Consider the following 22,678-nt stretch of genomic DNA (forward strand, 5'->3'; position numbering starts at 1 on the left):
AATAAGGGCTACTCCAGTTCGGTTGTATACATAGTTATTACACTATAGTTATAGCTAGTTTGATTAATTGTGTATAAAGGACCCCAATGGAAACAAGCCGTAGGCCTTCTTGTGTTTAAATCATCTCAGACCTTGTATTAGTCTACTCTATGGTAGGCCTATTAGTACTTTCCTGGGCTTTTTTTCTGCAAATTGTTAATAAAGTATTCAATCAATCAGTTATGGTTCGGCTATAGTTATGTTCCGATGAATTGAATATGAAGGACCCCAATGGAAACAAGCCATAGGCTTTCTTGTCCTATTAGCAGACCTTGTAACAGACCTCTACTGTTAATAAAGTATTCAATCAATCAAATTATTGTCATATAGTATAGTTATAGTTCAGTGCTTGATTCATTGTCAAGGTGTTAACCCTTTACACAACAACAGTGTGGACGGCCCAAATGAAATTACTACACTGTACACCCCATAATATATTAAGCTAACAATCAACATGTCAGCCTTTGAAAAGGGTCCAGAAACATACAAATGTTTTGTCTATCACTCTGACAATGGACAACCATTGTATTAAATGGCTTCTGTGGACCATTGACATAGTAGCTAAACATCTTCCTGACATTTCCACTTGACAACACTCATCACCACATGATCACCACATACATATTAATACATATTTATTATTATTATACATACGTATCTCATCTCATTAAGGCAGTGACACAGGGCAGTGTTTTGGGCAACTCTGCCCATAGATGGTGAACTTAGTTGCAGCATTGTTGCTTTCATTAGATGTTACTTGTTTCACTTTGTTGCCTGCTGCCATAAATATAGCCCTGTGACTGCCCAAAACATTACCTTATGTATCATCACCATTATTCTACAAGATGTCCATGATTGGTTCTCTGGCATCAAATCCTTGTTTTCTTCTACAAAACCCCTCTCATCGGTTCCATCCCTACTAATCTTCGTCTCCCTTTTCCCTCCCTTCATTCCCATCCAGTCCATCTCTTTCTCCCGAAGCGGAACCCGAATCCTCCCTTCTCCCGGCTGAATGCTTGGAGCCCTCCAGCGATGGATGTCAGGGCTTTGTTCTTGTTTCCTCCCTCTCCACCATCATCCCCTCCTTCCTGGTAGTAGAGGTCATCCAGTGAGTTGCTTCCCCCCGGGAAGGGTGGCTTTGGTGGCCAGTCCAGCTCTCTTCTCTGGTCCCTCAATAAGACTTCTTCCTCCATTTTGTCTCCGTCCTGCCCCGAATCTTCCAGCAACCCCTGCAGCAGCTGCAGTGAACGCAGATCCTCGGGTACTATCATCACCCAGAGCTTGGATCTGGGTCGGTCTGGCTGGTCTGCTCCTTTAGTGGCCTCCAGAGTAGCCCGGAGTTGAAGTAGAGCAGTCTGGACAGTGGAAGCCATGCTGGGGAACGTGACAGTGCCTGGGATGGTGGTAAGGATGAAGACAAGGCAGAGGAGGATGTGCGACGATGATGATGCACAGTAATGGAACGATGATGGACTCATCTGGGAAAAAAGAATCCAAGAATCAGAATTAGAATCATCTTTTTGTCCCATCACAGTTTTACAAGTAAAAAGTTGTTTTTGGGCATAGTTCCCATCGTGTTATTTTTCCAGGAAAACAAAGAAGAGAGGGGGGAGGGGGTAAGGAGATCAAGTTAGGAAATAAGAAAGTTTGAGCGCTTTACCACAAAAAGGTACAAGTAAATCTTGTTTCACAAACAGCACACTCGTAGAGTCTCTTAGCTTATTTACAAACGGCACATCCGTAGGGTTATTTAAGATACAAATAAGGGGTTTTCAGATATTTACAAGCTTGTTTCACAAACGGCACAATCGTCCGTAGGTCTCTCTTAGCTTATTTAAGACTGGAATAACAAAGGTCATGAAAAGGAATCCAAAGATAATCTAAAGATAAATAATTTTGAGATCTTGTTTTACATTAAATGGAATTGATTTAATTTAATTATCGGTTTCATTAAAGCCACAGTGAAACAATGAATCTATCTATTTTTGCCTCTATTCTGCCTTCATTTTGCTACACAGTAGAATCCTCAGTGTTCATTTATCCATTTGTATAACTCAGAGATTGTACCGTACAAATGTAACCAAACAGACCTGTCCGTTATGAATTCACTTCATTTTTACACTCTGCGTTAAACTAGCACTCAAGGTTTGTGTGTGTATTTATGGTATCGGCACATTGTAAAAAAATATTTCCCTTACACGTCACCCATACAGTATCTTTCACAAACCAAAATCACTCACTGGTCATTTTTGTTTCCCTGGCTGAAAGTGACATGTAAACAACCTCACTTGAACAAAAACAATGCACAGCAATTCAAAATTGGAACCTACACAGCCATCAAAGCAACTCCAATGCCAAAATTGGCATCTAAAGTTACTCATTTACCCATTTTCTGTTGTTTTAAGCCTTTGGTTGAACAAAATTCAAGACAATGCTGTGGTAGTGTAAAAGTATTGCAGTCTTGAATCCTAAATATCCTTCCCTGCTTAAGGTCGCATTCTCACCTAATACTTCGGTAGACTCGAATGCGTATGGGAGGAGAAATGGGATTCTTGCATATTTAATTGGCTACGGTTTGCCTTCACACTGTCATGATCCGCAGCAATTGGAAACGCAGCAGGGGGGACCTTTATCAATGTGTTACATTCATAAACTAGCCTACACAGTGAAATGATAAATCTATGGTGATAATTATACTCATAACGTGCATTATGTGTCGTGCCGACGGTCTGGGACTGCCCCCCCCTCTCTCGCTCTCTCACTATAAGCACGCAGCCACGCACGCACTGTTCTTTTGGGCATGGAGGCACAGCGCTGAGCGCACTGATATAACAGACAGCAGCGCAAAATGTTTACAAGTTTATCGAGATGAAAGTTCCTACTCCCCACTAGTCCCCACGCAGTGACAGCACTCCATGTTTACGGCACGCACAGACAGACAGAATATTCTGTAGGCTATAATACTATTACACTGCACTGCAGTGTTTGTGTTTTCTTAAGCAATTGATTAATGTACTCGTCCTCATTTCGATCAGGGCTTCAGTCTCCACTCTCCTCATTCGACCACGTCTATCCACGGTAACGGGACATCTTTGCGCTGCGTAAAATATGCCTTCTCCGTCTCCAACTGTGTTCAGCTCCTCACCCGCCTGACGTATGTTTGCTTCATTTCCTGTATTTGCTGCGGATTGCATTCACACCTGCACCGAATCGTAGTCAAGCGCGATTGGAAGCGAAGCGAAACCCCCGTTTTTGCTCGGAGTAAAATGCGGTTCTTTGTTGCGCATTAGGATTCGAAAGAGCCTTCACACCTGCCAAACGAAGCGCACTTTCTGAAAATGCGCAGCAGGATTCGTTTTAATCGCAGCAAAGCTCTCTGGTGAGAATGCGACCTAAGACTAGTAGACCTATAGTAGCACTCACCCAGGAGTAGAAAAGAAGACAGAGGTGCAACGGCGGTTCACGTCTCCATGGCTTACCTTGCTCAGTAGGGAACCGCACTGTTTCCTTAGCTGGCCTTACTTCTGACCTCTTAAATACACCCCCTCCCACACATTGATGCCTTGGGCCTCTGACGCAGGCGGCATTTTGGGCTTCTGCTGTTGTCATCATCTCCTCTGCATTTTTCTAACCAAGAGACTGAAGGTCCTCCTCACTGACCCCGAGAGGGGGCAGGGGCACGCAGAGCATCCCAATTACCGCAACACTTGATTGGTGAAGCAATTTACCAGACAAGTCACAAATCAATTCATTAAGACACTGAAGGGGTGAAAATTGTGGGGAGAGGTAGAGAGGGGGTAGGGATGTAGAGGCTATGTAACAGAGAAAGGAAGAGATAAAGAGAGATCAGATGAGAGGGTGATGGATGGAGAGCAGATAGAAGAATAATTGGGGAGAGGATCTATACATAAGATTAGTCAGAATGAGACAGATACAGAACTGCAGGGGACGGGAACAGTGTCAGATATACAAAGAGAATAACAAAACAAAGTGTGAAGTATAGGTAAAGGACAAAATTGCTATGGTTATAGGTAGGTAGGTAGTTAGATAGGTACTTTATTCGTCCCGAGGGGAAATTAAGATGTTACAGCAGCGATCAATAAAAAAACACATAATACAATTCTAAAATAGGCATGTATTGACTGTCTGCCCTAACCTCAAACACTGCTGCTAACAAACTTCACTAAACTAGTTGCCTTCACATTTGTCATGTAGCAGTTACATAAAAAGAGAGAAAATAGACAAAAAATAAAACATATAACTCAAAGATGTATTTTCTTGTGCTCAAGAATCAAGGAATTCAGATTCTTATTTGTTTCCGATGTATATGATTTGTATTATTTGAAAACCATACCATCGTTATTAAAACAGGTTTTACAGGTTAAAGGTCATTCCCACTAAATGACGGAGATTAATGTTACTTGTACATTGTTATTAAATATAACAAAATGTTATCAAACAAGTGAAACTGATGTTAATGGAACTAGAATTTTATACTTCACTGTATGATTGACAGTGTTGCATGGTCGGAAATACAAGCTCACAATGCATCACACATAATGAGCTTGTAGAATGTATTACTGCCATTTAAAAAAAATCTTTGACTATATTGGTAAGCCCAAAGCCCAATGCATACAGTATGAGTAATCGAGAAACTCGCATTCGAATCACTTTGCAGGTTTGCATTTAAACCAATGACTTACAGACAGCCAAAAACCCTGGGCTGTCGTCCGTGTACTCATGAACTGTGTTGCCTGCAGTGTTTTATATATATATATATATATATATATATATATATACTGTATATATATATACCGTATATCTTGAATTCTGAAATATAGAGCAGGCACTATTATAATTGGACACTGCAGTACGAAATTATTCGGGGGAAAATTAGACACCGCAGGTCAAAAGGATTTAATCCCTTGACGAACATTTGTTTTCACATCCCAGTACACTGGTCTACACTACAATGCCAACACTATTCTCAAGTAACACAGATAACTTTCTAGTTGTCTAGAAATGCAATCCACAATTCACAGTAAAAACAGTAAACAGTAAAAAAATATTTTACTGTAAGATTATCAATCTAACAGCATACTACGCAGTTTATGAAACTAAATGTTTTGGTGTGTTGACTGTGTGTAACCCATTTCCCTGTTTTTGTATTGAGACACATACAGTAAGGCTTTACAGAGTCACCTAGCTGGGTTCACGGTACATAGGCGAGGGTCTTAACTACTTCACCATCATCAACGTGTACAGTTTCAGAAACATCTTAGAAAGAAAAGGATTGTTGGATTGTAAAGCCATCATATTTACTGGATGTGATATATCTTTTATCTTCTGATTCTGGCCAGTAAAATATCCCAGAGATGTCACAATCGCCATATGTCCTCTACTGCATCTCTGCCCTCCCCAAAGTCCCCGTAGGCTGCCAGAGGGGAGATACACCCAGGTGTCCCCTGAGAATCGCAGTCCGGAAATAAGTCACTGCACCCTTGCACTTGTTCAGCGGCTGGGTCACTGAGTGGAGCAGTGAGCAGGGAGAGCTCCAACTGGTCAATGGTGCAGGTAGAGAAGGGCTGGGACTGGCTTGACAAGGAGCTTTCAGCTGACAGAGAAGCGATCGCCGTGGATTCGGGACACGGGGAGGCAGAGTCGTTAGGGTCATCGGCAGAGAGGGAACGCTTCAGCTTGGCTCGAGCATTCTGGAACCACACCTGAGGGAGAAAATGCTATTTGTGAGGTGTACTGGATGTGTAGTATAAAAAGATTGGAGTGTGTTTCGGTATGTACTGAAAAACAAAATGAGCATACTGTATCATTCACAAATGCCAGTTCTTTGCTGTGTGTGGCCATTTGGGCTACACAGCCAAATGGACTCTCTAACTCTTAATTCTATGACTTACTAACGATCTGGCGTAATGGCCATATTTCAAACCTGACCTGCAGGACCCTCTTAGGGAGACCAGTCTTGTGAGCGAGACAGGTCCAGTCTTTACCATCCGGGTTGTGTTTCTGGGCAAAGTACAGCTCCAGCGCTCTGAGCTGCTCCCTGCGGAAACACGTGCGGCTTCGCTTGGTGCGCCGTTGGACCCGACACCCTGCGGCCCGGTCATCCAATTGCGACTCAGGGCTACTGACCGACTCCTCCCCTTCTCCTGTGGCGGCCAGAAGGCCAACATGGATTAGAGGTTAGAAATACAGTTTCAAAGCTGCAATCCATAACTTTAATGTCCTAACAGGGAGGATTCCACAGGTCTCCAGGGATCCCCACCACACGGTACAGTTGCATGGCTCACTTCACACAGGTATGATTTTTTATTTTTTGGGGGCCTTTATTTGATTTGAACAGGAAATGAGGGGAGAGATGGGGAATGACACGCAAAGGCCATCGGGAGTCGAACCCGCAACACGCAGTCAAGCTGGATTAGCAGCCTAGGTGCCCTGACCACTAACTACAGTAGATCAGCCTTGTCCTCCCCAGCAAAAAACGCTCATCTAAGAGGCAGACTCCAGCTTGGCCTAGCCTCAGGGGAGATATTGCGCCAATGATGTTCAGGCAGTACTACGTGTCAAGCTGTAGGTGTCCTACGTAACACCAGGGGTCTACATTTCTCACCACCAACCACTGTGTTTTCTAAATGTATTAATGTAAACATTTACTATACTATACTATACTATACCTGAGGGCGATTAGCGACCTCGCCCTTAAGCTATGAATGATATTTGGATGAAGCTATGATATCAATAGTATCACTCACACATTTATTTTTGTCTGATTTCCAAAAACGAAATTCATTCTCCATGTCTTGCCTTAACATTAGGCATACCATAGAACCCTAATCCTAAACCTTACTTCATAAGTGAAGAAATATCCTCCATGTCCATGATGTTTGAAGTACAAGAAAGAACACAAGCAAACATCCTTCACAACTCACCCTCTCTCTGACATGGCTTGAGGAGAAGGTCATGTGATGATGGAACAATGACGCTGTCATGGTAATGTGATTGACAGTAGAGGTTTTGACCCTGAATGCAATATAAGTTCCCTGGCAACAAAGTGGCATCACATTCCTGGAACGAATCAAACAGTTCATAGTTACAAAAGAGGGCTAGATATACAGTATAATGATGACCCGTTCACACCAAGCAGCACTATAACTAAATATACATATATCAAAATATGTTTCAAAATACTATTGCTGAAATGCAATTCTGGAAGGTGTTGCATCTAATACTTCACCAAAGAGAAGACAAGATTAATTTCCACATGTGGACAACAGTTTCCATTCTATTCTATTCTTATAACGGTGAATGTCTGACCTGGCAGGAAAAGCACTGTGGGTGAAACGTCAGCTCTCCAGATCTCATCACCAAGGTGGATGATGGGATTGGCTGGGAGCAGCGAGCACATCGGCCAATCCCAAATAACCTGACCAGGAAGAGAAAAACACAGATATTTTTCAGGGCTCTGGCTTTTCAATAGTACACGAACCATCGCATTTCTGTAACCATAATACAATAATAACTTAGCATAACTATAACACTATCCTGCCTGAAAGCCTCCCACCTTCCCAGCAGTTCCTACCACACACCCCTGGCCAACACTGCAGCTTACCAAGCAGTTAGCTTGGCATGATGAGCCAACTGTGAGCAGACTCCCGGTGCACTGGCTTTGAAATTCATCGCCCAAAATTTTACTGAAACTCTCAAATGTTTTTATCAAGATTTGGGAAACATGAGATAAAATATTTGTTTGAGTTTGAATAGAATTGTTCCAAATGGTAGTGAGCTGACCTGCAGTAATCCTGTTGGCAGTAGATGTACCCATCACGCCAGTAGAGGGAGGAGTGATTCTGCAGCTCGCAGTGGCAGTGGCTGCAGCGGAGGCACGCCCCGTGCCACACCCTCCCCGCAGCCAATAGGAAAAAACGGTCGTATACCTGCTCACCACAGCTAGCGCAAATCATTGGCACCTGGCTGGACAGAGGAGCCGTTGGAGTCTGGAATGAAGGGAGTGAGTCTTTATATAAGGGCCATTCGGCTTTTTATTTTGTTCCTCTCCTTCACGGTCCTTCTCTGGGACTACCTTTTTCGCAGGGCGTGGGAGCTGATGGGCGCTGATGGGGTGCTTGCTTTACACCGCTGGCTACTTACTAGTAGTAGAAAGTAGTGGGGCGCCCGCTGCCCACAGTGCAGGGATTTCTCACATTCTAATACAGCCAGAAAACCCCATTGGCAGCCAGCTCGGTAGTGTGCCTCTCTAGTCATTAGACGTCCAACCTACACCTGGTATTAAATCCTGCTGCCGCCACAATTTTTCCAACCGCAGACTACATTTTTGGCCGATAAAGTATGTTGGGTTAAGGTCAGGCATAGCTTTTGTTAGGTTAGGTTATAAGGTTAGTGTAACCCAGGTGGAAAACCCAGCTTACAAGCTAAAAGAGTTAACAAGGTTAACCAAGCTATTATTTTATTTGTATTGAAATTCCTTACAAGGTATGTACAAAATAACCTACCTCAAACTAATAATACTATGGTTTAGTTGTTTATGAGGTATACTTGGAAGCAACACTAGAGGGCAGCACTGCTTTTTACAAGCACACACTTGAAAGCGCAGCTGAAAGTGACGTCACCATGTCTACACTCCCTCTTTCACGTTGGCGCGAATGCATAGAAGCAGAAGTGAATCAACAGAGACAGATTACGTTCATAAAAACGATATAAATAACAGAACAGATACACCAGCTGTGGCTACAGTGTGGTGCTGTATGTTAGCCTTGCCAGGGGGGAATCCTGCAGCCGTTTGGTGTGTGAACCAAACGTTAACCCACTCGGTGAGATAAACAAACCAACACATTGACATGTTTTGCTAAATCGCTAATGCTAACGTCTTTCATATACATGATGCTAACAGCTAGCACCGTGTTTTATACAGGCAAACCCCTGTTGTGAGACTTGAGTCCTGACGTCGCTCAGTACTAGAACATTGGATGTGATTCGGTGAGATATGTGTGGTTGTTGAAATGTTGTTGTAACTTACTAGTGTTGTGGGAAATATATTATTTTACTGTTATTGTACTAACTGCACAAAAACAGGGTTTGATTTGAGTTATAAGATGCACTTTCAAATGGGAAATGTTACAATTACTCCTTATGGTGCAAATGCATTTTAAAGGTGCATTCCACATGTTTTGGTCATAAATGCTAAATGACAGGAGGTATTCTATTTATATTATCAGTATGTGTTAAACACAGTGAGAGTTAAGTAGTGCCTTTGTGTGCTGTATTATGATAGAAAAGCACTATGTGTATTTTATTTTGCACTAAAATGTAATTTTTAGTTCATGATTTAATAAGAGGTATTTGATATTTTTGGTATGTTGATATAATGGTTAAATTGAAGCAGTTTAATACTTTTATTTTATATTCAACCAGTTATTGGTTAAAAATATGCCAAGCATATATGTGACTATGTGAAGATATAATTCTAAAAATTCATTTCATATGGTATTTGGGTTTAGAGTTAAAAACTGAGTTCATAGAGTATTTGCATTCCGCAATACTCAGTTGATATTGAGAAAAAAGGTTGTACAACAAGAAAAGAACATTATAGAGATACTTGAAGGGATTTAATTCATATAGAGTTAGATTATAGAACTAAAAGACCTGTTTCAAATACAGGTCAGGTTTTTTGATGAGGTTGAAGATCCCCGGAGACCAGTATTCCTGGAAACCAGTATCCCTGGAGACCCAGTAACCCTGGAGACCTAGTTGATGGCGAGCTACCCAGTTTGATGATCCCAGGACCCAGATCTGCATCAACCACATTCTCAGACAGCAGACGGCCGGTCTGTTGATGGTAGGATTGTGCCAGTCACCCGACTGGTGCTGACCCGAACGCGTGATAATTAAGAGTGCACTCCAACGAACATTGATCACATAGACCCGGTCTGTGTGGAACTCAGGATCATAGTCAGACTTGATCAGTCTGATCCCAACAAACTATTGACTTGACTTATACCAATACTGACTAAACTCTAAAACTCTAAAAGTGACGACTTCACTTAAATACATTTCTTTTCTATTTTTATTTTGGGGGTTATTGTTGCCGGCTAATGTACCATTGTTTATATGTATTTCATGTGCACTATATGCAGCTGCTTAAATACTAAAAGGGTGCCAAGAGGTTACTCAACAAAAGCTACTGTGTCGTCTGATGTGTCACTGTGGTCATTGTACATCGAACATAACAGCTTTAACGGACCTAGAACAAAGCGTCCACCGTAATACGCAGAGTGGGGTACAGGTGGGGGTTACACAAAGTGGCGAGCTAGCCAGGAGCTAAAATACTGTTGTACAATTACCACAACCCATCAGATGTATGCATTGGTCATTAACGAAACAAAAACGAAAATGGATATGGATGTAATTGAGAAAGAAAATGTCAAGGTCCCGAATTCAGTAATCATCACAGGTATGTCCAATACAACTGTAGATGAGGAAATATTTGACTATCTGAAACAGTTTGGGGCTATTGAGAGAAAAATAGAAGTTCCACTGGTGCCAGAAAGCTTAATTATAGAATTTAAATCTGGTACTGCTGTTGACTCTCTGAAGTTACCAATGTACAGAACCAGTGAAGCAGACCCTGAAATCGAATACCATGTTGATGCACTAGCCAATGTATATTCCGTTGACAAGGGCTCAGTCGTAACAGGCAAGTTTTTGTCTGACCTTAAAAACATGGCTAAGATTAGTGGCAAGTCCTTTGAACAAATTTTGCAAGACGAGTTAGCTAGGATAACTGATGTTGTTGGAGAACCAGACAAGGAAGTGTCTGGTGAAACTGGCGGAACCGCAGCTGATAGTTCATTAAACCTCAGTCCAAGTGTAGCTGTTAAGGTCACACCAGTTAAAGTAGCATCAGAACCAATTCTAAAGCTTCCGTCCGCGCAAATGATTCCACCCGAAGTACAACGTCTAGTTGTAGAGCACATTGTAAAGACTACAGATTCCTCAGCACAGAGCCATTCAACCGCAAGGTTGCGTTCTTTCTCGGGCAAGATACCATGTCCCAATTTCGAAGTAGACTATGAAACCTGGAGAGACAGTGTTGAATTCTACATAGCAGACCCCACAATCTCTGAAAGACAATTAGTGAGGAAAATTGTTGACAGTTTATCATCCCCAGCTGCCAGTGTGGTCAAGTCATTGGGCCCACACTCAACACCAAGAGCTTATTTAGAACTACTTGACTCCGCCTATGCTACAGTTGAAGATGGCGATGAGTTATTTGCAAAGTTCCTCAGCCTGAACCAAAATTCTAACTCTGGAGAGAAAGCATCAAGCTATCTACAGAGGCTACAGACTGTTCTAAACAAAGCTGTACAAATGAAAGCCATCGCAGCCATTGATGCAGATACACAGCTTTTAAAACAGTTCTGCAGAGGATGCTGGGAGAATGACCTTATCAACAAACTTCAACTGGAGCGCAAGACAAAAAACCCTCCTACCTTCGCTGAATTCTTAACGCTCTTGCGCACTGAGGAGGATAAGCAGGCAACCAAAGATACCAGAATGAAGCGACATTTAGGTTTCACCAAAGCCAAAGCTCAATCTCAAGCTCATAATGTTAGCTTCCCTGACAATGATGATGGTGAGTCACATTCACCTGCTGCAGTCAGCAAACCACCCCCAGAACTAAAGCAAATCCAGAAGCAGCTTGTCGCTCTTCAAACACAGATTGCAACTCTCATGCAACACAAGGAAGGGAAATCTGATCAGAACAAAGGAGCAAAGAAAAAGTATAAACCATCCAGTGAAAAGGATGAACCACCCAGTGTGAAGCAGCCACCAGTCAATCCTGTCTTTGCAGCTAAACGACCAAAACCGTGGTACTGCTTCCAATGTGGTGAGGACGGACACATCAAGATCACTTGCAGCAATCCTCCCGATCCTGCACTAGTGAATGCAAAGAGACAAGAGCTGAAAGCAAAACAAGAAGCTTTTGACAAAAAGAACCCAGACCCTTTAAACGACTAACTGTTCCTATTGCGGGGCAAATGGGAACAGATCAGTGCGAAAGTTCCAAAACTGAGACTGTACACAAAACCAGAGCATCATTAAAAGAACACAGAACTACACCAACAAGAATAATCCCCAAAGGTTTAGTAGGCAGCAAGACTGCAGCTAACATTAAAGTTAATGGAATCGACTGCAACTCATTACTTGATACCGGTTCACAGGTCACTACTGTGTCCCAGTCCTTCTATAACTTGCACTTGTCAGACCAAACTATGCACTCAGTGAGCAAAATACTAGAAGTAGAAGGAGCCACTGGCAATTTAGTGCCCTATGCTGGTTGTGTACAGTTGAATATCCAATTCCCCAAAGAGTTCATTGCTTCTGCACCTCAAGTTGAAACCCTTGCTTTAGTAGTGCCAGACGTTCGTTCCAACAGCGACATGCCAGTACTGATTGGAACTAACACTCTCGATACACTCTATGAACAGTACTATGACTCTATACCTTCAGTTAATCCCTACTGTGGTTATCAACAAGTACTGCAGATCTTACATTTCAGACACAAGCAACAAGATGGTCAGCTCGGGTTTGTCAAGCTGCGAGGCAGTGAGCCAGATGTCATCCCTGCTGGTCAGAAAGTTGTGTTAGAAGGTTTTGTTAATGTTAGTGGCATCAGCAATGAGAAATGGGCATTACTTGAACAACCCACCCTTTCATCCTTACCCGGTGGAATCCTCACTGATCGCTGTCTCATTACCCTTCCAGCTCATTCACCACACAAGATACCAGTGGTGTTAAGCAATGAAACCAACCATGATATTGTCCTCCCAACCAACTGTGTTATTGCTAAGCTTAGTGTTCCACAGAAAATCACTGATCCCCAGAGCACTGGTTCACAGGAGAACCAGAAAACCGAAGCTAGTCAGCAACAGCCTGCTAGCCAGACAAACCAACAGAAATGTGACACGAATGAAAGTCTCAAGTTCGATTTTAAAGATTCCCCACTTCCTGAGGAGTGGAAGGCTCGAGCAACTAGAAATCTCAACTGTTACTCTGATGTCTTTTCCCATCATGATCTTGACTTCGGTCATGCGACGAAAGTCAAACACCGAATACAACTCAAAGATGAGACAACTTTCAAACAGAGACCACGACCTATACACCCTCAAGATTACGATGCTGTAAGACGTCACCTTCAAACTCTTCTGGAAGCTGGAGTTATCCGTGAATCAGAGTCGCCATTTTCATCACCGATTGTCGTTGTCAAAAAGAAGAATGGTGATATTCGGTTATGCGTTGACTACCGGAAATTAAACATTCAAACAATCAAGGACGCATACGCTTTGCCTAACCTTGAAGAGTCATTTTCTGCACTCAGTGGATCGCAATGGTTCTCGGTGATGGATTTAAAGTCAGGATACTATCAAATAGAGATGGAAGAGAGTGATAAGGCCAAAACAGCATTTGTGTGTCCTCTCGGTTTTTGGGAGTGGAATAGAATGCCGCAAGGGATAACTAACGCACCAAGCACATTCCAGCGCTTAATGGAGAAGTGCATGGGCGATATCAACCTGCGTGAAGTCCTAGTCTTTCTTGATGACATCATCGTCTTTTCAAAAACCTTGGAGGAACATGAAACTCGTTTAGCCAAAGTCCTGAGTCGTTTGAGAGAGAATGGTCTGAAATTGTCTCCAGAGAAGTGTAGTTTCTTCCAAACATCAGTACGCTATCTGGGACATATCGTGTCACGAAGTGGAGTGGAAACCGATCCCAAGAAGATCGAAGCCTTAAAGACCTGGCCGAGACCTCAGACCTTGAAGGAACTAAGATCATTTCTAGGTTTTTCTGGATACTATCGTCGGTACGTTGAAGGGTACTCAAAGATTGCAAAGCCCTTAACAAGTCTCACGGCAGGCTATCCATCAACCCGGAAAATGACAAAAGTATCCAAAGATGGTATCAAATACCACAATCCCAAGGAACCCTTCGGAGAAAGATGGACACAAGCATGTCAAAAATCATTTGAGGAAATCATTGAGAAACTAACATCATCCCCAGTCCTAGGGTTTGCAAATCCTGAGATACCATACATCATCCATACGGATGCAAGTACAACAGGACTGGGAGCGGCATTGTATCAGGAGCAGGATGGACGAAGTCGGGTTATTGCCTATGCAAGTAGAGGCCTATCAAGAAGTGAAGCACGATACCCAGCCCATAAGCTGGAATTCCTAGCCTTAAAATGGGCTGTCACTGAAAAATTCCATGACTATCTGTATGGGAACACCTTTACTGTAATAACCGACAACAATCCACTCAGATATATACTCACCACTGCTAAGATGGATGCCACCAGCTACCGTTGGTTGGCCAACCTGTCCACTTACTCCTTTGACATCAAATACCGTGCCGGTAAGCAGAACCAAGACGCGGATGGTCTATCAAGAAGACCACATGGAGAATTGACCAACGATCTCTTTTCTCAAGAGGAAAGCATGAGAATCCATGATTTCACATCACACCACTTGGCCCCTGTGGATGTAGTCAAGGCAACCTGTCAGTATCACATTGTGGTACAAGAAGAGGAACAGTTCCAATCTCCTTGTCTCATAGAGTCATTAGCCATCCATCCGGATGCTATTCCAGCTGCATATGAAGAGGAGGATGGTTCCTCTGACGGCCTTTGCACAGTTCCAAAGTACAGTGAAGCTGAGTTGGCGAGATTACAGCAAGCCGATCCTGTAATCTGTACTATCATTAAATTCCTTGAATCAGGAGAACCTGTACCTGACAGCTTAAAGCTAGAGCTGCCAGAGATTCCTCTTATGCTCAGAGAGATAAGTCGGCTAGAACTGAAGAATAGCCTGTTATACAGGAAACGACAGTGTGACAACACAACCGTGTACCAACTTGTTCTTCCACGTGTGTTGAGATCATCTGTACTCACCAGTCTTCACGATGAGATGGGTCATCTCGGGATAGAACGCACTCTCGATTTGGCCAGATCTCGATTTTATTGGCCGAAGATGACATCTGAAGTGGAGTCCAAGATCAAGACCTGTGGGAGATGTGTCAAAAGGAAAAAACAACCAGACAAGGCCGCACCTCTGGTCAATATCAGAACCAGTCGGCCTATGGAATTGGTCTGTATGGATTTCCTGTCACTGGAGCCGGATAGTCACAACACAAAGGATATCCTGGTCATAACTGACCACTTCACCAAATATGCTGTGGCTATACCGACTAGAGACCAGAAAGCCACCACAGTCGCTCGATGTCTTTGGGAGCAGTACTTCGTTCATTATGGATTCCCGGAACGTCTCCATAGCGATCAGGGGCGTGACTTTGAATCCCTGCTCATCAAAGAACTCTGTGTCTTGGTGGGGATAAAGAAAATCAGAACAAGTCCATATCACCCTCGAGGGAACCCAGTAGAACGGTACAACCGTACGCTACTGAGCATGCTGGGTACTCTACAGGAAAAACAAAAGACGAAGTGGCGTGAATATGTTAAGCCTTTAACTCATGCATACAACTGCACGAAGAACGATGTCACAGGTTTTTCGCCCTACGAGCTCATGTTTGGACGACAGCCTCGACTACCGATTGACATAGCATTTGGATTGCCAGTCAAGGAAGGCTCAGCCATAACTCACACGCAATATGTGAAAAACCTGAAGTCTTACCTGAAAGCAAGTTACCAGCTAGCTACAACAAATGCAAAGAAAGTGGCTGACAAGAACAAACAAAGATTTGACGCACGAGTGAGAGAATCTACTCTGGAGATAGGAGATAGAGTGCTGGTGCGTAATGTCCGCCTCCGCGGCAAGAATAAACTCGCTGATCGGTGGGAGTCTACTGTTTATGTAGTGCAAAAGAGAGCAGGCGACCTACCAGTCTATACAGTTTGTCCTGAAGGTCGGGATGGACCAACACGTACTTTGCACAGAGATCTACTGCTTCCATGCGGATTTCTCTCTGAAATGGAGGAAGAGCCTGTTAAATCAAAGACACCTACTAAGCGTAGGACAAGACAAACCACCCAAATGGATGACGATCATCAGTTCTCGGACGAGGATGAAGATGAAATTCCATTATTCTATCCCTTAGAGATTGAGACACTGTTCTATCCCATAGAAATTGAGACTGAAACCAAAGAGTTGTCAAAATCTTTCAGTGTGTCTCCATCGGAGGATGTCGCAGCAACTGGAAGTGAGATAAAACACTTACCCGAACTGGAAAACCTACCTGAAATGGAGCAACCAAACTTACCTGAATCCACTGAAGCTGAAGTTCTAAACTCATCTGTGGAAGGAGAAAATTCAAACTTACCTTTGGAAACTGAAACACATACTGATGAACCTGTGGAGAAAGACAATGATATAATGGACATGGGAAACCAACAAACTGAGACAGACTTTCCTGCAACGGAAAGAGAGGAAATAACCGAAATAGGACAAGAGGAAATGGACAGTGGAGAGAAGCAAGCAATAGATGAGAATCTTCTATTGGAAGAAGAATTACCAGCAGATAATCCTCAGAAAGACAACCAGTCACCTGCAGAAACAACTGAAGATACTGTTAGTGAACAAGATCCCATACAATCTGTACGTAGGTCAGAACGTCAGAGAAAGCCTACTGGGAAATTCACTTACCCTCAGTTAGGAAATCCCTTTGTTTCTTTTATTCAAACCGTATTTGATGGTTTCAATAGAGCACTAGTCGAAACCTTTGAAAGCAATATCTTGAAGGAAGAACATGAAGGGACTCATGTTAGTTAAGGAGGGGAGGGTGTAACCCAGGTGGAAAACCCAGCTTACAAGCTAAAAGAGTTAACAAGGTTAACCAAGCTATTATTTTATTTGTATTGAAATTCCTTACAAGGTATGTACAAAATAACCTACCTCAAACTAATAATACTATGGTTTAGTTGTTTATGAGGTATACTTGGAAGCAACACTAGAGGGCAGCACTGCTTTTTACAAGCACACACTTGAAAGCGCAGCTGAAAGTGACGTCACCATGTCTACACTCCCTCTTTCACGTTGGCGCGAATGCATAGAAGCAGAAGTGAATCAACAGAGACAGATTACGTTCATAAAAACGATATAAATAACAGAACAGATACACCAGCTGTGGCTACAGTGTGGTGCTGTATGTTAGCCTTGCCAGGGGGGAATCCTGCAGCCGTTTGGTGTGTGAACCAAACGTTAACCCACTCGGTGAGATAAACAAACCAACACATTGACATGTTTTGCTAAATCGCTAATGCTAACGTCTTTCATATACATGATGCTAACAGCTAGCACCGTGTTTTATACAGGCAAACCCCTGTTGTGAGACTTGAGTCCTGACGTCGCTCAGTACTAGAACATTGGATGTGATTCGGTGAGATATGTGTGGTTGTTGAAATGTTGTTGTAACTTACTAGTGTTGTGGGAAATATATTATTTTACTGTTATTGTACTAACTGCACAAAAACAGGGTTTGATTTGAGTTATAAGATGCACTTTCAAATGGGAAATGTTACAATTACTCCTTATGGTGCAAATGCATTTTAAAGGTGCATTCCACATGTTTTGGTCATAAATGCTAAATGACAGGAGGTATTCTATTTATATTATCAGTATGTGTTAAACACAGTGAGAGTTAAGTAGTGCCTTTGTGTGCTGTATTATGATAGAAAAGCACTATGTGTATTTTATTTTGCACTAAAATGTAATTTTTAGTTCATGATTTAATAAGAGGTATTTGATATTTTTGGTATGTTGATATAATGGTTAAATTGAAGCAGTTTAATACTTTTATTTTATATTCAACCAGTTATTGGTTAAAAATATGCCAAGCATATATGTGACTATGTGAAGATATAATTCTAAAAATTCATTTCATATGGTATTTGGGTTTAGAGTTAAAAACTGAGTTCATAGAGTATTTGCATTCCGCAATACTCAGTTGATATTGAGAAAAAAGGTTGTACAACAAGAAAAGAACATTATAGAGATACTTGAAGGGATTTAATTCATATAGAGTTAGATTATAGAACTAAAAGACCTGTTTCAAATACAGGTCAGGTTTTTTGATGAGGTTGAAGATCCCCGGAGACCAGTATTCCTGGAAACCAGTATCCCTGGAGACCCAGTAACCCTGGAGACCTAGTTGATGGCGAGCTACCCAGTTTGATGATCCCAGGACCCAGATCTGCATCAACCACATTCTCAGACAGCAGACGGCCGGTCTGTTGATGGTAGGATTGTGCCAGTCACCCGACTGGTGCTGACCCGAACGCGTGATAATTAAGAGTGCACTCCAACGAACATTGATCACATAGACCCGGTCTGTGTGGAACTCAGGATCATAGTCAGACTTGATCAGTCTGATCCCAACAAACTATTGACTTGACTTATACCAATACTGACTAAACTCTAAAACTCTAAAAGTGACGACTTCACTTAAATACATTTCTTTTCTATTTTTATTTTGGGGGTTATTGTTGCCGGCTAATGTACCATTGTTTATATGTATTTCATGTGCACTATATGCAGCTGCTTAAATACTAAAAGGGTGCCAAGAGGTTACTCAACAAAAGCTACTGTGTCGTCTGATGTGTCACTGTGGTCATTGTACATCGAACATAACAGCTTTAACGGACCTAGAACAAAGCGTCCACCGTAATACGCAGAGTGGGGTACAGGTGGGGGTTACATTAGTTTTAGGCATCGTGTTTTGTAGGTTAGGGTTAGGTTTAGGCATAGTTTTTGTGTTCTTGCGTGCGGACCAAATGAACACAGCAAAGCGCTCCCTACCCCACTGACGGCCTGCCGAGGTAAAACCTAGTAAAAAGGTAGTCCCGTCCTTCTCTCAGCGGAAGTTAACCATTTCCTGTTTTAAAGACAATTGTCTTGCTGCTTACATTGGTTGCCATGGTGGTCACCTCCTCGATCCCGGCCTGGCCGCCACCCAGCTCCTCCGCTTCTCGACCATCGCCAGGAAGACCACCATACAACACGTCATTGAGGGTCCTCTCCTCTGACGACATCATGATTGCCCTTGCCTCTGACACATGGCAGACGGAGCATAATTATGCGTCCACTTCATAATCAATGTGTGCATTAGAGAACATGCTAAGAATAGAGGTCAAAACATGTGTCCCTTTAAATTCAATGTCACTGAGGTCTTGACCCTGAACTGAAGTTCATGCACCTGGTGTCGTTGATTTTATAACACACACAAATATAGAAATATCAGTGCACTTAAAAGACAGCAGCAGCAGTTAAAAAACATTTGTACAATCAGGACCCATGTTAAATGTTTGGCTTACTAGTCTTTCTGAAATGCAGTTGAAGTGTTCCTCAATGTATTCCGAAGAATTGCGTTGCTCAAGCACCATACAGTCCTTCGCAAATAATCCACAATTCTGTACTTCAATTCCAAGGATTTTCTTCTGTACAACCATTAACTCACTAGAGAACAAAACCTACTCCATCTCCTGTTTGGACGGTCTCTGTGTTCTCAGCAGTTTAGCAGCGGTCTCTCCAACTGCCATGCTGATAAGCAATGATTTAAAAAAAAGTCTCTGGCCCCAATTTCTGCCCCTACGACTCCATCATCCCCATGGTTAATGTATTTTAAGCATTACACTGTTCAACAGCCAAACTGACTAGAGATCAGTGTCTGGGCCACGCCTGAACTAACCTGACTTGTCCCTCATGGTGATACTGCCACCACAGTAACACAGCTGTAAACAACCTCCCCCCAGTGCCTTGGTGGATACAGCCCTTTGTGTGTCTGCTAAAGGGATGGGATGGAAGCAGCTCTTTGGAGACCAATTATAAAAAGGTGTTTAAAAGCACAGTTGCGAACACTAGAACATGCTGAAAATACATGGGATGGGACTCAATAGGAATTAAATGGTTCCATGGCTAGGTCTCGACTCACAATTATGTCCAACACACTCCCATTCCCTGAATTACTTCCTTAATATAAGTGTTAAATAGCTCTATATTGTGATAATCCTGTATGTTTGTTCAGTAATAGGGGTCCTGTTTATCCAGCTATTTAATATACAGAAGATTAATTTTCCAGTCAGGATACCAATTTTATCCAATCAGGAGATAGAACTCATACAGGATATACAAGTGAAATGAGAAGTGATTAGGGATGGCTGATATGAAATCCCTGGACGATAAACCATATGATCGCTTGCTGTACTAAAAATAATCCTGAAAAAGGCATATAAACACGGAATGTAATTTGTAAAAGCAATGCCTATTTTTTCCAAAACTAGGGATGCACTGTTATTGAAATGTTGGCCGATATCCCAACATGAAAACAGCTTAAATGTAGCATTTTTATTTTTATTTAAATCACACCCGTGTGAAGTGAGGGGCGCTCTTATCGTACATCACATTCCGGCCAATCACAATTTGCATCCTCACCTTCATCAATGTTTGTGTTTACACAACCACTCAAAATTGTCAATGGCATTTGTGTTGGGACAAAAATTACATTATATTAAAAGCTGGACATAGCAGCCCCTCAAAACATTCCAACTTGTTGACCCTTTGAAAGCTTCGAGATAAAACAAAAAAAAAATGAATCTACAGCAGTCATCACAAAAGGCATTTCAGGGGGAAAAAGAGAATATAAAATATCGGCTAAATTTGGATAGGGTAAAATATCGGCTAAATTTGGATAGCGGTCTACAGTGTTCTTTCTGCAAATCTTAAACAAAAACACTGTCACTGCACCCGGCATCCACCGTCCGTCCGAAATGCCAATACCGCATTCGTCTTTGCTAGTAGGAGGGCCAGACTATATGGGCCCACTTCATTGGGGTATTGGTTCAGGAAGTGTGGTCAAACTCAGCAGGGTAACACGCCCCCGACCAGACTGAGTGGTTGTCACTTTTCAAAGTGTGGTCTGCACAGTAAGTACTAGTAGCCTAACCAAAAGTATGTACAATCTTTGCCTCTGAAAAGTATTAAAAAAAACCCCAAAAGGAATACTAGAAACTAAAAAACTACACTAAAAAGTTTACTCAAGTACAGTAAATTACTTGGTTCTTACCAAATAAGAAATTACTGTAGTTATATTGTCGTCTGAGGTGAGAAAAGGATTCAGAAATATGTTATTTCCTAGCTTTTGCATTAACAGGGTAAAAGAACAAGACAGTTCAAACAGAAATCTCCATCTCACTTGCTCATTTCTACAGGGACAGTGCATAGAATACCTTTTACAGCTCAATGAGAGGCAACAAATACTTATAAAAGCGGTTTATTAAAGCAGCATTTAAAGAGACATCTATTCTAGAAGAATAAAATAGTAGAATGGCAATTTAAAGTAGAATATAAATGTGGCTAAAACAAGGCTAAGCCGCCTTCAAGTAGTACTTTATATTGTCTCTAGTAGTGGTGGTGGTGGTTATAGGGCCTAAAACCACAACACCATAGCTTTCATGTGCTCACTCAAAGGAGTGGAGAGCTTTTAGTTTGTATATCCTCGGATTCTTCTCACAAGCTGTAGGTCTCTGGAATATAATGTGACCCTCTTGGCATGGAGGGCACACAGGTTGGCATCGCTCATCAACAGGACCAAGAAGGCCTCCGCTGCCTGGATGAAGAGGGGGGAGAGAGAGAGAGAGAGAGAGAGAGAGAGAGAGAGAGAGAGAGAGAGAGAAAATGGTGGCCGAGCCACTGAACATGTGAAAAGACAGCAGTAGTGATGGACAACAAAAGAGCTTGTGTGTTTAAATATTTTTGGAGTGACATCGATTCACTCCAAAGTAAATGTTTTATCAACTCAGTTTCTGTCAAATAGTTTTACCAGTCATGGTGAAAGGTGCAAAACATGTCAGGGTATAATTTCTCGTCTTGATTTTGCCTTACCTCCTGTAGGGCCATCAGTGCATAGACCTGCCATCTCAGAGGTTCGCGGGAGAAACACTGGGACACCTCCTTAACCTGAAGCAATAACAAATATTACACACAAACGTATACACAGTATATTTGCAGTGGGCAGGAGGAGTGCCTCAGGGAACAGTTAGAGGTTAAGTGTCTTGCTCAGGGACACTTTGCTGACCTGGCAGCCGGCATCACACCTGGGACAACCAGAGCCTCCAGCTCCCTAGGCGGGCTCTCGAACATATATTGCGGCCGTCCCACAACTGGGATAGTGATTTTAAAATGAAATAGAAAGCAGAATGAATAGAGAAAGCAAGGGATAAAGAAAGGACATTAAATTCAAGGTTTCTATTCCATGGATTGTGTCCAACATCTCACCAAGCGCATGAAGGGAGCCTTCCTCAGCAGTAGCTCAGTGCTCTTTTGGTACTTTCTTATCTCCATCAATGCCTTGGTTCCTGGACGGAAGCTTCTTTTTTTTAGGGCACCACCACTGGATAGCTGCACTGCCAAGAGGCACATAAGAGCATTGGTTAGTCATCACCTCTGTAATTCTGTTGAATGATCAATTGTTGGATTGGGGTCGTCTCACCTGTTATACCACTCTGATCAAGCAGCTGCGTGGATTCAGATGAAGGCTGCGGCATGCGGTGTTGAGGGGTCTTGCCCTTACGACGGATGGCACTAGAATTGTTGTCGCGCAT

At 42.4% G+C, this 22,678-nt stretch overlaps 2 protein-coding genes across 2 annotated transcripts; both read right to left on the reverse strand.

The window, feature by feature from the left end:
- Positions 1-986: 986 nt before the first annotated feature.
- Positions 987-19,114, reverse strand: LOC308331711 (uncharacterized protein; the record flags this gene model as incomplete). Its single annotated transcript, XM_080787203.1, has 11 exons — positions 987-1,517; positions 5,442-5,762; positions 5,989-6,203; positions 6,984-7,119; positions 7,369-7,477; positions 7,843-8,048; positions 13,125-13,206; positions 15,313-15,448; positions 16,345-16,377; positions 16,491-16,494; positions 18,986-19,114. The coding sequence occupies 11 exons, from the start codon at positions 19,112-19,114 to the stop codon at positions 987-989; spliced, it is 1,902 nt and encodes a 633-aa protein (XP_080643329.1).
- Positions 19,115-21,558: 2,444 nt separating this feature from the next.
- Positions 21,559-22,678, reverse strand: cenpa (histone H3-like centromeric protein A; the record flags this gene model as incomplete). The annotated part of the gene is made up of 4 exons (XM_080787204.1): positions 21,559-21,684; positions 21,960-22,034; positions 22,353-22,480; positions 22,567-22,678. 4 exons carry the CDS (start codon positions 22,676-22,678, stop codon positions 21,559-21,561), a joined length of 441 nt encoding a protein of 146 aa, XP_080643330.1.

Source organism: Protomyctophum bolini, assembly GCF_963924005.1.
Source record: "Protomyctophum bolini genome assembly, chromosome: 17".
In the NCBI taxonomy this organism is placed as follows: domain Eukaryota; kingdom Metazoa; phylum Chordata; class Actinopteri; order Myctophiformes; family Myctophidae; genus Protomyctophum; species Protomyctophum bolini.